Here is a 14501-nt window from a genome sequence, read left to right on the forward strand (position 1 = left end):
AGAAAGGCCAGCGTTACTGTATTATAGGGATATGCTTGCTAGTGGGTGGGAATTGCCAGGTGGCCAAGGGTGTCAGGGTAGATTGTGGTGGGGGCCTAGAATGACTGCCATGCATAAACGACAGTTTGCTTAAATCCACAGTGGTCCATTATTTTGCATTGATATAATTGTATTATAATGTGCTTCCTTGGCCATTACTGCCTCAAAGCAGCAGGGTCCCTGGTTTAGTCCTAAACAATGTGGAGTTTCACAAGTTCTTCCTGTGCCCTCATGGATTTCTCTGAGGTTCCCAGGTTTCATCCCACCTACCAAAAACATCTTGTTAGCTAAATTGCCACTAAATATAAATGTAAATGCATAGTGTGCTGAAATGAACAAGCAGAATGATGAATTCATTAGCAAACGCTTTCATAATTTAAAGGGAAAAAAACTAATTGTTTGAATGCTCATTGTTACAGTGTTCTGACTGTGCAGTTAGACATTCCTGTTCATTTTAAACTAATCTAATTTCCAACTCATTTAAAAGTTCATTTCACATCAGAGAATAACCATTCTGGACATAAGTCATGCCATTACCACTACTGCCAGATGTTTTTGGCATTAAATGCATCTTTATTTCTCCCCACCTACTAAAGGAACAAAATGCATACAATCTGCCTGCCACACTAATTGTACTTTTGCTCAATTCCTTTTATAGTCCTTTCCAAGTCATATTAAGAAAATGATCCACACAGACAACACTACTTTCCTGACACAGACCAGGCATCCATGCATGTCCTACTGTCGTGAGAGGGCAGTTTTTGAGGGGCAGGCATGAGCTACTCCACATTCCCACATGAAAGTGGCTTTCTCTGGCAGAGACACGCTCATGAAATCAAATAAAAAGCAGAAAACCCTAAGTGTTTTTCCATATTGCCCTAGAGACAGCGCTCAAGCCACAATGTGCATGGGCACCCAGATATTCTTTAATTTGGGAGGTGAAAAGCAGCTGCTATATGCACAAGTGTGGCATGATATAAACATGACAGGCTGTGATTTGACATCCCACGGCTAATGCTGATAATCTCCAGAAGGCTATGGAGAAAAAGTGCCTCCAAACTTCATGCTCACACCTGCTATGTACACTGAAGTATTTTAAATGTGACCTTATTTATATTTAACATAACCTTTCCTGCAATAAATGAAATAACAACTCCTGTCAAAGAATGTGTCAAATCTGCCATCATGCAATGGATTTCAAACTAAATTAAGTACCAATAACAAAATCTAGATTGTGGTATATGCTTAGATGATCGGTATATTTTAACCTGAAAATGAGTGTCCCACTTGACCCACTGGTTAGGAAATTCAATGCAGCGCCCAAAAAGATTGATTCTTGAGATTGTTGAGACTAGTGTGGGTTACTTATCACTAAAGTCTCAGGTTTTGTGTGTTCTGAAGTCCATAATTAGCTTTGACACAGTTCATGTTTCACCTTTGTAGTTAGTCTGCTGTTTCAGTGAATTCTTCTTGATGTAACTCCCTCTTTGGTATACACTGGACAGATTCCAACAGCCAGTATGCTGCATGTATAACCCCTCATTTTTATCCTTCATCCACTCCAATTCCCCTTATTCTCTGAATTTAATACATAGCAGTCACTGGATCAGCCCTTTCTGAGGAGCCAGGGTAAATATTGTAGATAAGACTCCAGTCAGGCCGTCATCATAACAAATTCGAATGGCTGTGATAATGTTGCGAGAAAGCGTCACGCGCTTTTGCAAAATGTTAAGGAGGGATTCTGGTAGGATTTTGTCTGAGCCATCCTACTGAGGCCACACTATTTATCATCCGAGGACTTTTGAATTATTATCTGTCGTTTCTTTTATGCCTTTCAATTGTGTCACTTCGCTGGTCTCTTTCATATCATCAAAGCCCTCCACACCGTAGGCACACAGTGGATTGGAAATGAGCTAAGATGATCTATTTAGTGTGGGCCTTCTCTGAGGTATGAGTCATTTACTGCTGGAGGCAATGCAACAAACCCTAAAGTCCTTTCAGATGTCCTCAGCTGATGCAGCACTGGTCTTTATTTCATTCATTTCACTTCGACTTTTGCCATTTCAAAGCCAAAAAAAAAATCAGGCTTATAGGGCAATTTACTGACCTCCTCTCCTCAGGAGGATCCATATCTCCACTGTGCAGCCATGTTTGTTAAATGTTTTCACTAATTGTTTGTGCTAGGGTATGCCCTCCAGGACATAATGTTTTATTCCTACCTCATCTAGAGGACAAGTAAATCACCTTCCAATTAAATCCATGGGTGTGAAACAATAAAGAAACAGAATTAGGTTTTGGTTAAAAAATAACCAAATAAAAATAATAGTCAACTTCTTATACACACACATTTGTGTTGATTGTTTAATTTAATTAAACATTCTTTCATATTGATCTTTTTTTTTTTGTACATTCTATATAAAACTAGCACCAACGCGGATATTTGACATAAATGGGAAAGAAAAAAGTTGGCAGTCACAACCCAGACAGCAGCACAATGGAACGAGTCAAGTGAACAATTAAGCTGTGCCAGACTTGAGTGGTTTGTGTGCACATGGGAAATTCTTTAGCACGCAGCAAATAAACAGGGTTGATTTGGGAAAGGGGCAGAGTGTGCCCCCTGTTTCAAGATCAAGGAGAGGACAGCAGAGTATTTTGCCCATGTCATGGTGTTGTAATGACTGGGCTACTGGATTTACAGACTTAAAAAAAAATCCATTACTGTGCTTTTTTTTTTTTTTTTTTTTTTTTTATTACTGGCAAACTTACCTCATGGGACACCCCTGAATTCCAAGCCAGCAACCTCAGGAATTGGTCAGCAGTGTGCTGCATTTTCTGTGTGTGTGTGTGTGTGTGTGTGTGTGTGTGTGTGTGTGTGTGTGTGTGTGTGTGTGTGTGTGTGTTTTTCTTCTCTTACTTAGCATGACAGATGGAATTACTTTAAATGAAAAACTCAAAATTATGTGTTCTAATCAGCTCTGGCGAAGGATTGAATGTGGTGTAATATTTCTCTCGGTATGCACTGTATTTTTCTTTTTTTTTCCTTGTAGAAGTAGAGAAGACCTGGTCAAATAACTCTTCTTATAAGTTCAAATGGTAATAACTATGCAGTGTGCTGCAAATTGGCCACTTTGACTGAGACTCTGTTGGGACATTAGTGGTAACTGTGAGAATGAGCAAAGTATTTTCTTAGTTTCCTTCTTGTTTACTTTGGCAATAAGGTGCTGGTCAAGGAGAAATCCAGAATGGAACATTTTACCTGCATTACAATGTTTTGTGAGCAGGACAAATGCATTCAAAATTATTCCTCTTTTCCCAATTTTTCTTCAGTTTTGGTCTTTTTGCTCACTGTATATCTCTGTTATACAGACTAGGAATGTTCCAGCTGCATGAGCCAGAGAGTACAATGTTTTCATCATAATAATTACTCCAGGCATCAGCTGTCTGTAGAAGCTCCATGTCCAGACTGTGTTTATTGTCCATCTACAGTACCTGCAGCCTGACCACTAGGTCTTGTAAAGCTTTGAGTTTAAAATAGATATGAAAGTCATAAAATAGAAACTATTTTCCTTGTCTGTGAAAAAGTGTTGATTGTTGTTAAAGTCAGTTAAGCAAGTTTCTAATAGTCACAAGTTTTTTCTAAAATGTTCCAAAAAATGTTAGCAAGTTTTGCACCATGTCATTGGAAATAAAATCCAAATAAATGACAAATATCTGGTGTAAATACTGAAAAATAGTATTCACCTTCTGTAATTGCTTTATCCTAGTCAAGGTAACAGTGGATCTGGAGACTATCCCTGTAAGACTGGGCTTGAGGCAGTAATTCACCCCAGATGTGACATAAGTGTATCACAGTCTACTACACATACCCACATTCACACTCAGTCACAATTTAGTGTAGTCAAATTGGCAATTCTTTTTAATATTAAAGGCTGTGATTTATCTATCTAAGCACCTTAAAACTTATTATTAACTATCATTAATTAGTTGTAATGTTAACATTGTATGCTGTTTATGAACTGAGGAGTCATAATAATGCACATGAATGGCCAGGTATACACTGTAACAATTGTTTGGCCCAGAAAATATGATTTTACTGAAACTCCTGATTTACATCCAGACTGATGTAATGTTTGATTAGAGTATAGAATTTGATAATGTTGAATGTACCCTTAATGTATGATTCACTTGAAAGGATCTCTAAAGTGACAAATGTAGAATAAACCAAAGGCCAAATTTCTAAAATATGTCACTGGCATCCAAGAAAACATATTCTTTAGTTTGACATTGTTTGAGATTATGATGCTTTCAAAACTTAAAACAAATAATCTTACTAGTGAATAGTGCTAAGTTTAATATTTTCTTAAATATTTAATCATGAAATAAGTAAATATTGTGCTGATATCACAGTTAAACTCATTAGCAGATAATACTTAAGACGCCTCAAAAATCCCACCTCACAATATAAATACTGTATAAAATGATCCTTACTAATAAGTCTGAGTATAATAGAGTATCATTTGGAGTTTAACATGTGGGATATATTTATTCAAAGAGGCTTTCAGAGCAGCTCTTTCTAACCCTTTCTAATGTTTCTGAGATAAGGAATGTAGTGCAAAGCAGTGTTACTAGACGAAGCTGAAAGGTCCAGTGATTGCTCAGTGCTTTGTTACCAAGGTAAAGGGCATCTTAAAGGACACACTATTAGGTCTAATTGCTTTCAATTAAAGAACATGCACAGCATCTAGAGATTTAGATTAGTAAAATAGATAATAAGTAAATTAGTAAGTTAGCAGTCAGTTCCATATTAGCTTCATGACCCATGAGAAATTAGACTCTCAAACCAATTATACTGTAATCTATACATTTCAACCCGACCTAGGAAGCATTTAATGAAGCTAAAATTAAAGAAGCTGTTTTCGTTTAAACGCATTAGATAAAGGATGGGCTCTTACACAACCAGAGGTCCCAAGACTGCTAAAGCTACACTTTTCATCTTAACATTGTCTAATTGGGATATTAAGGCTTTCTGAATTCGAAAGATTAAAATAAATAAACAAATAAATATATATATATATATATATATATATATATATATATATATATATATATATATATATTGTAATCACATAAAGTAATAAAGTGTCAACTCTTAAGGTCTTCTTTCTGATTATGAGTTCTTTTCTTTCTGTTTTTCCACTCTAGTGCCATGTTTTCGGACATCTCTCGTTATCCATCTCTTTTTCTATTTTGTCTTCTTGTGTAATATATTTGTATGTGTGCATTTTTAAAATGTCTTTATTTGCTACTTATAATTTGTGTGAATTGACCTTGTAATTAAAAAGGCTCAATAGAGATTTCTGTAAACTTTTTACAGAAGGTACCAGTAGTTACCTAGTTACCTATAATTAGGCATTTCGGCTGAAGACAAATCTACCAGCACTGCTTTACTACTTTTTTAGTGAAGCAAAATGTTTATGTATAATTCTGCATCCTGGGGTCTATAGTGCAAAGTAATGGAGAAATAATGGTCTTAAAGAAAGTGAAGGACAAAGTGCAGGCAGGGTGGAGTGGGTGGAAAAGAATTGCAGGAGTGATTTGTGATAGAAGAGTATCTGCAAGAGTGAAAGGGAAAGTTTATAGGATTGTGGTGAAACCTGCGATGTTGTATGGTTTAAAAACATTGGCATTGAGTAAAAGACAGGAGTTGGAGCTGAAGGTAGCAGAGCTGAAGATGCTGAGATTTTCATTGGTAGTGACGAGGATGGACAGGATTAGAAACAAGTTTATTAGAGGGACAGCGCATGTAGGACGTTTTGGAGACAAGGTGATGGAGGCGAGATTGAGATGGTTTGGACATGTGCACAGGAGGGACATGGGGTATATCGATAGAAGAATGCTGAGGATGGAGCCACCAGGCAGGAGGAAAAGAGGAAGACCAAGGAGGAGGTTTATGGCTGTGGTGAGGGAAGACATTCAGATGGTTATTTTGAAAGAGGCAGATGTAGAGGACGGTAGTATGAAGACGGATGATCTGCTGTGGCGACCCCTAATGGAAGCAGCCAAAAGAAAAGAAGAAGAAGAAAAAATAATTCCTAGTCTTACATTAAACCATTAATCAAATTGTTTTAGGAAATAGATTCAGCACATTAGGAACGACATTCATGACTAGCACCACTACTCCGTCAAACCTATATTTATGAATGAAGCTTAAGGCTATTAAAGGAAGCTCTTTCCGTAGCAAACTATGAAACTGATCCCTGTTGTGAATGCACTGGAGTATATCACACCACAGTTCCCACAGTTCACTGGTCAGCAGTATCAAATGAACCTGAAATACTCCAAGGGTGTGTGTTCAGTGGGAGTGTGTGTCTTGAACATGCTGCATGTCTATGTCTTTGTGTGCATATTTAAGCATTAGACACATGGTCACAGAGAATTAGAATGTTGTATTTAGCAGTAGTTTTAGAAGTCCAACATCCTACACATCTGCAGTGTGTCACAATAATAGTGGTAACCACAGAAATCCCACAAATAAGCACAGTGAGGAAAAATGGCATTAAGACAATGTTTTTGTAGCCGCACCATGCCATTCATGAAAACCACCTGAAAAGAAGTTAGGGATCTTGATATTTTGCTGGGTGCTATGTATTCTGGACAGAAAGGAGAAATATGTACATGCTAATCTGGAAACATAGAACTATAAAAGTATAACCTTCTAAACAATGCATTTAGTAAAAGTGTAACCAATCAGTCCTTCATAGGATATGTGCTAAACAAATGTTCAGAATGCTTTGAAGTCTACCTTGCAGAGATGTTTATATGTCCTATACTCTGGATAGTATTCTTTTTAAAGCCACAAAGAGACTCACTTGTTTGAATGATTAGTTCATTGCACTGGATTGAAGGTAGTGGAGCTTTGGTAAGGTGCCATTTTCTGTCAAAATATTCGTCCATATTCGTCGATTTAGCGAGTTGAGTCTGATAGTTGAGAAAGCTGAGGGAGAATCCTAAGCTGTGGCTAGACTTCGATTTAGTATGTATCATCTGTTTGAAATGTCTTATGTGAGCGCACACTCTGGCCACAACTGCTCAAAACACAAACCAAACTGAACTGAACCAAAACCAACACCAGCTGTCTTTCTTGATGGATGTCATCCCAGCAGGATACGTGTTTTCATACCTGACCCAGACTCGCAAAAATGCATCTGAGAGAGTTACATCAGGGCTGACTTGGAGCCCAATGTTTCGTATCTAGGAAGAAAGGAGGGGGTGGTAGCAGGTGAACCATGCCATGTACTATGTCGACCTTCGAAACTTAATGGAATAATTAATTTTCAAATATATTAAGAGCCAAAGCACAAAGTATCTATTGCTTCTTTAAGAAAATCTAGCGGAAATAAATGTTTGCCTTACAAAAGCTGCAGTAATATTAATATCTAACCATTATTAAAAGCAAATGTCTATCCTAAATGTAGAAATCATATTTCAAAAGTACTTGTATTTCATAAATAAGCATATAAACATAAAGGAGCTTAACCTAAAGAATTACTAATACTGGTTTAAATGTCAGTAATAAAAAGATGGTGCTTCGATCTATATCTAGTGCTTTAGGCTACACATGCATTCAGTGTGAGATTTTCCGTTTCTTTTGGCCTTGAGCGTCCCCGTAGCACTCCAATATGGCTGATGCAAGTAATGATCCTGCCTGGTGGATATAAAATTGCATATTTGCTGACTGGAGTGTCCTTAAAGCATTAGTAACTATAATATGCTGAACAGTGAAGCAGTCTCCATGTGTGAACGCACACACACTTCTGAGTAATGGATTCTTCTGGACATTACAGTGTCAACACTATATACTGTATAAATCTTGGGTTACCAATCAGTGGCAAAGTCAGCCTTTTTGGAGTGGATAATGTAAACAATGTAGGACAGTGGCAGGAGAATGTATTATTTAGTCATTTAAAACACAATCTAAACTTAATCAGTCTTGCCATTTTGATAATGTTGCCAGATGATATCTTTATAAAAGTTTGACTGAAATAAAAAAAAATAATAACATCCTAGTACAATAAAATTTATCTCATCTTCGCATGTCTTTGACCTTCAGAAATATGTAATATTTTAGAGCAATGTCCCTGAGCTTAGAGCGTAGCAAGTTTGAAACTTTAAATCTAAAACATATAAAATGCATAAATCCAACTTACTCCACTGGGGTGGGAATCTTAATTGTGATTTATGATTTATTGATGTTACTGGGCACATATAAAATAAACTGTGTTATATGCAAATAAGCATTTGGTCATCAAATAATTCAGTTTGCTTGTTTTAAGCTCAAAATCACCACTAAGGTTAATCTCTGTTAAATATTATGCTCCTAAAAGGCTATATTCCAGCAAAGTTGATTTTTACTCATTCTTAGACTCATAAACACCAATGTTGGCGAAGAAAAATAATAAAACTGTTCAGGATTCTGGCTGTGCACTAAAATGGATGAACCTTAATACATATGGAAAAACAAACCAAGAAGGTAGCCAATTGGGCCCAAATGAACAGTACACATTTCTAACATTTGAGCAGGGTGTTGTTAGTTCAAAAAGGGTAATTCCCTTACATTGAATATCCTGGCTCAGAGTCAAAAATAGGACCACATAGACAGTAGGGCCCTTTAAATCTTTTAAGCTCCTTATTTCAGAGGTCGGGGCCTCTGTATCACAAGTAAGAAGAATATAATAGGTCAGTATTCAGAGTGTCCCACAGATGTGCCCTGGGAGGTTAGGGGGTCTTCCTTTTTTACAGACCCAGAACATAGCACTTACCTTCTGGACATGGACAAACTGAGATAGAATGACCTTATATGGGAATCAGCCATTCCTTTTGGAGTGAAAGTGCTATGGGCTAGGATGAAATATAGTTTTATGTCTGCTTAAAAACAGAGTGGTCTTTTTTCATACAACACATAGTGGTCATGGTTATGTGGTTTGAAGAAGCAACTGAGTCATGGATGTGGGGCCACACAGACAGACAAAGCTAATGTGACACAATTTTATGTGTCATATTCTGACAATTATAACTTCAGCTAGCTTTCCAGATGCTTGCTTAACCTTTTCAGCCAAACTAGGGAGTGAGGATGACATTTATGAGTTGATCTCCATCCTCCCTTTCCATCTGTACACTTTAACATTCAGATGAGCAATCTGACAAAACAATTCACAATGTCACAATTCAATTTTATTAAAATTTTTTTTTTGCTGCTGTAGTTGCAAGTTCAGAGGCTTGGCTGCTACTACTGAAGTTATCTGTTAACCAAGCAGATGATATAAGAGAAGAACCTGACAAACATGCAATATTTTGAATGCAAATTCAAACAGCAACCTTTCAGCAGCACAATGACATTTAAAACTGAGGAGCCATTCTTCCAGTGAATTGGGGTGCAGCCACATGTGTTGTGGCTCTATGAACTGCCGCATGTGCCTGGAAGCATCGTCTGTGGTAAGAGGCGAGGGTGAGATCTCTCCCTCCTACCCTCAGATTCCTGTCTACTATCCAGGGAATGCAGCCAAGAGTCAAACAACAGCGACAAACAGCCTTTTTGATTTGAATGGGATTATTTTCTCAAGCTTTATCTCTTTCATTCACTTGATCTCTTTTTCTATATACTTCAATCCTCTGGCTGATTCCTCATAAAGAAGTTTGTTTTGTCGTAATATTCCTTCATTTCTTTTTATTTCACTCTTGAAGGAACAGATCATGCTCTCCTAAAGAGCAAAGCAATATTGACAAAGTACAGTATATTTATACAAACTTACATCCATGCCTATCATACAAAGGGAATTAAAAGTACTTTGCTTAAGTTACAGTTAATTAGTTAAATAATTAATCTATCATATATCAAACAACAACTTGTTGAAACTAGCCATATTGCATTGTTTTACAAGATCTCTACAATCTGTTATAGGTTCTTTACGGTTTAATGCACATACATCCCACATAAATGTTCCATCCATCTTCCTCACTACCCTATAGTACACGGCAAACAATTAACAATACATTTCATGAGTCACATTTCTTTTATATTCAGGACACATTTTTTTGTGCAGGTTTACTCTTTGCTCTAACATAGTAACACAAAACTGGATTTGTCACATTCATAATACTGATAAACTGCATTGTGTCAGCAATATTTGTGGTAAATAGAATTGTTGTCTACATTTTGTTGAAATTACAAAACATGCTTAATACCTAAAATATGTTCACTGATTCATTAGTCATTAGTTCAGATGTTGCCTTAATAACACCTGAAGCATTTTCACTGCATACAACATAGAAATCCATAGCACTCTCTCCATCTCTTTTCCTTTCGAACTCAAATGTTTGTATGCATATACAGCCTTCTTTTTGTGCTCTACAGCTGCTGGCTGGCATCATAACCAGTAGCAGCTGGCTCGTGTCTCTAGCTGAATGTCTATATTGCTTTACCTGGCAGGCGGTAATTCCTCAACCCCCTCACTGGGAGAAAACACACACCAAGCTCAAGCACACATGCTTCTTATTAATTATGTGCCTAATTGTTTGGAACAGGCTAAAGAATGCAACAGCTAGACTGACAAGGTCGTAGTTTGAGAAAGGAATTTTATTTATCGATCTATGCAATACACATCATTCATATTGAAAATGATTAATCCTCCTCTTGATGGCTTGTGTGTCAGTGGTTACTTCTGCTTCCCTTGCACCAGAAAAATAAACCATCTTTTGGCTACTTCGTGACTACTTTGTGTTTCACCATTGCAGATGACTATTTATAAAAGGAAGCAATGAGCTATGAGAAAAGATGGCAATTTAGGAAAAGGTCGTCTAACATTAAGACAATACAAAAATCTGAGAAATATGAGAAATCTTAAGTTGCCAGTAGACATTCCTGTCTATCAAAACCAACACCCACTTTCAGGAAAAACCACATAAACAGTTGGAAATTCCACTATAGTATGTCCCCAGCTCATCTGATCTGCCAAGGGTTTTTGAAGCATTACTGAGAGAGAGAGAGAGAGAGAGAGAGAGAGAGAGAGAGAGAGAGAGAGAGAGAGAGAGAGAGAGAGAGAGAGAGAGAGAGAGAGAGAGAGAGAGAGAGAGAGAGAGAAAGAGAGAGAGACATGCGGTGTGGAGATAAAGATGGTGAGGAAAAAGTAGAAAGGTGGTGTTGCATTAGAATAACTCTCCTCCTGGCTGGCTCCATTTTTTTTTATTAAAGATCCCATTAAACAACAGGGATCTATTTAAAATGAAGATCAAGAGTGAGGAGATAAATACAGAAAACCAGAGAGAAGCTTAAATCCTTAAACAATTGTGGACATTATTCATGTTAAGCTTCCATTAATCAGTGACCAAGACAAGCACAGTGTTGAAATAATAAAGCTTGTTGGAGCAAATTCTTCAGTTTGTCCAGTAAAGGGAGCACAAAGTATTAAGTGTTCCCTCATCCCTCATACCCACTCTCAAATACACAAATACACATGTACACATACACACTTCACCCACAATAAAACCCCTCACATCATGTTCCTTCTTATGGTCTCACTCCTTTTTTCTTCACTTGAACAATTTTTGCTCAATCAGCTTCGGTTAAAAAAAGAGTTGAATGATACACACAGCTTGTGTTTCACACTGGTATTGTTCTATGTTAGTGAATCAACCACTACTCAGTATGAGGGAATTAAAGTTCATGGGCCGGATGTGTGTATGCGTGAACAATATAAAGAGCTGCACCAGCAAGGCCTTTAAAATTTATCTCCCCTCGAAATTCTATTGGCAGGGTGCTGGGAAAATAAGTTTGATGCTGGCACACTTCGTTTGGCACGAAATTATTAGTTTTTGCATTAAACAGACACCTGGCAGACAAAAAAGTAAGAAAGAACAGAATATGTATGGAAATTTAAAACACAGGCTGCCAAAATCATATTTTTTTTTATGTTTATGACATTTATTCATGCCTTTAGGACCTAGTTCCCACCTAATAGATTAAAGGAACGCATAACAGTCTATGAATCATAGAATTTTATATATTTACCTTACTAACTATGCGCAGCTTTGGATTGCCAACTTGTGATCTTAGTCAAGGCAGACTAAAATAAATAAATAAAATCTCTTTTATGTTGTTGTTGTTGTTGTTGTTCTTGCTGCAATTTAATCAAGGGGAACCCTCATGTCTCCTTATCTCCTTGTCTCATCCTCTTATCGGTTGTATTCGAAATTCCTCATCCTTACATCTTATTTTTAGGTAAAACATGTTTCCATCTGCTGGTAGAAATGAGCAGCTACTTTCACCCTCATACTCAGACGTCTATTTCTTTCCAAGAGGCTGCCTGTGGTCACACCAGCTTTCCAGCAAGAATCCCACAGAATGGACTGTGCACTGTGGAAATCTGCTATATGATCAGGTGCAATTTAAAACGTCTCCCATATTGATTATGAGTCTCCTGCAAAATGCTGCAGATCCTTTACTTAGGGGGAAGTTATACTAGGGGGCATAGATTTGTGAGGATAAGACTCTGCCATGACATGCCCCCTCCACCCCCTCTCACAAAACTTTTATGTACAGCAGTGTAATTATAGAAGTACAGTAAAGGCGGCTCTTCAGAGCATCCACCTGTCTGCATCTTTCAAAGCACCATGGGTTCTAACACCATGATCACACAAGTCCTTCACGCACTATTTGCGCAATTATATCGAGTAGGATCCTGCCATCAGAATGCTAGTCAGCCGTGTTGAGCAGAGGAGGATGTTGAGCAGAGGAAACCCCGCCGAGCTCAACGTCAATCAGCGCCCCACGTGGCACATTAACGCGCCTCATTTGCCAAAAACAAAATCCTCGGGAATATTTAATGGTGCTGCTGGAACCACACTGGTCCAATTTCCAGCTCAGTAGCCTCGAAGTTTCTGAATCAGCAGCGCGCTTTAGTGAGCCGTGCGCTCTGATAATTACATAGAAGCAAATCATATCCGCAATATATCTGTCATAATCTGCGTTGTTCATGATATAAAACAAATAATATTGTTACCGAATAAGTTGAGCATTACCTGGTGGGCAGTTGCAATCAGGGGAGGCTTGACGTGCAGTCCTTACGCGTGCAAAATGTTCGTAGGAGCGCTGTGGACAGAATCCAAAGCACGCGGTTACGCACGGGTTTTCTCATTTGGTGATGAAAGGTGAAAAGATGCTATATGCAAAAAGAAAGTCAGACATCAGAGCATATTTCTAAGCTTCTTGGGATGACTTACCTGTGACAGGACCTCGTGCACTCTCTCCTGCACCATCGAGTTAAACTCATCTATGGAAACCTGAGCGAACGGGTGTAAAAGACGCTCTCCATCGCTGTTTTCTAAATCTAGCATTCTGTTCTTCATGTCACTGGTTTGAATTTCCAGGAAGATGCAAAAGGCGACAGACGCGACTGAGAACAGGATCGGGATCGCACCTGTGATGGTTCTGAGGTAATGCCGCTTTCCGCTGATGCGCGAGTCGCTCTCCATTTTCGCAGCGCACCTGGGCTGATCTGTGGCTCCCGAAGCCTTCATAATTCTCATTCAGCCGGGCAATACTATGCAAATGATCACCATGCAGAAACAAGAGACCGAGGAGAACTGAAACTGTTAATTTCGATTTGTCCCGTGCGAAACTGAACTGAACGGAACTGAACTGAGTGCGACGTCCGTGTCCGCGCGCGGATCCGTCTGGCGCGCGCTCATTCAAACCCAACCTGATATCCGGACAACCTGCGACTGATTCGTGGAGGCTTCTGAGGAGCTTGTTGATGCACTAGACAGAAATAAGAATCAATGAGATGGCGTGGCTACACGGTACGAATCCGTATTTGGATAGGCGGCGGGGCCAAAGCTTTAAAGCTCACGAGCGCAATGCATCCTCCTCCCCTCCATATCCCCCACCCCGAGCCGTTCACGCTACTCTACACTAAACTACATTACAGCGCGCGCACATTCCACTCGGCGACCATAATCATGATTATCATCATTCTGACTCCTCTCTCCACCTATAGGCATTACCATGTGCATGTGCATCATTTTTATGTGCATTCAAACATAGCAAAAGCTTTTATACTGCGTATTTGCATGCACTCTCTCTCACACACACACACACACACACACAATCACACACAATTACGTTTTGCAAAGCTGATGCATGCATACCTCTGATAAAAAAAACCCTGAAATGCTGAAAAGTCAACCAAAAGCTGTGATCACCACTGATTGCTGATATAATCATGGTGCTTCTTAAGCGCACACAAACCATTCATAGTATATCAGCACACAACTGCACAAAACTTATACATGTAAATAACTACTTTTCATGATAAACCATATTGAATGAGGTGGTCTACTTGAATAAAACGTGTAGCCTATTACAACTATTACAATGTCGCTTCTAATTTATGCACACTGAATATAAT

General features: G+C 38.4%; 1 protein-coding gene across 11 annotated transcripts in view; it reads right to left on the reverse strand.

Annotated features, from left to right (window-relative positions):
- Positions 1 to 13943, reverse strand: part of LOC124387640 (collagen alpha-1(XXV) chain) — a 164410-nt gene extending 150467 nt beyond the window's left edge. For all 11 annotated transcript variants that reach the window (XM_046852099.1, XM_046852096.1, XM_046852103.1 and 8 more), the window contains exons 1-2: positions 13315 to 13943; positions 13114 to 13183 (exon numbers count right to left, since the gene is read on the reverse strand). In XM_046852099.1, the coding sequence (XP_046708055.1) occupies positions 13114 to 13183; positions 13315 to 13620 (376 nt within the window). In that variant the 5' untranslated portion in view covers positions 13621 to 13943. The remainder of the gene's footprint in view (positions 1 to 13113; positions 13184 to 13314) is intronic.
- Between the last annotated feature and the right edge of the window lie 558 nt (positions 13944 to 14501).

This window comes from Silurus meridionalis, chromosome 6, assembly GCF_014805685.1.
Source record: "Silurus meridionalis isolate SWU-2019-XX chromosome 6, ASM1480568v1, whole genome shotgun sequence".
NCBI classification, from domain to species: Eukaryota; Metazoa; Chordata; class Actinopteri; order Siluriformes; family Siluridae; genus Silurus; species Silurus meridionalis.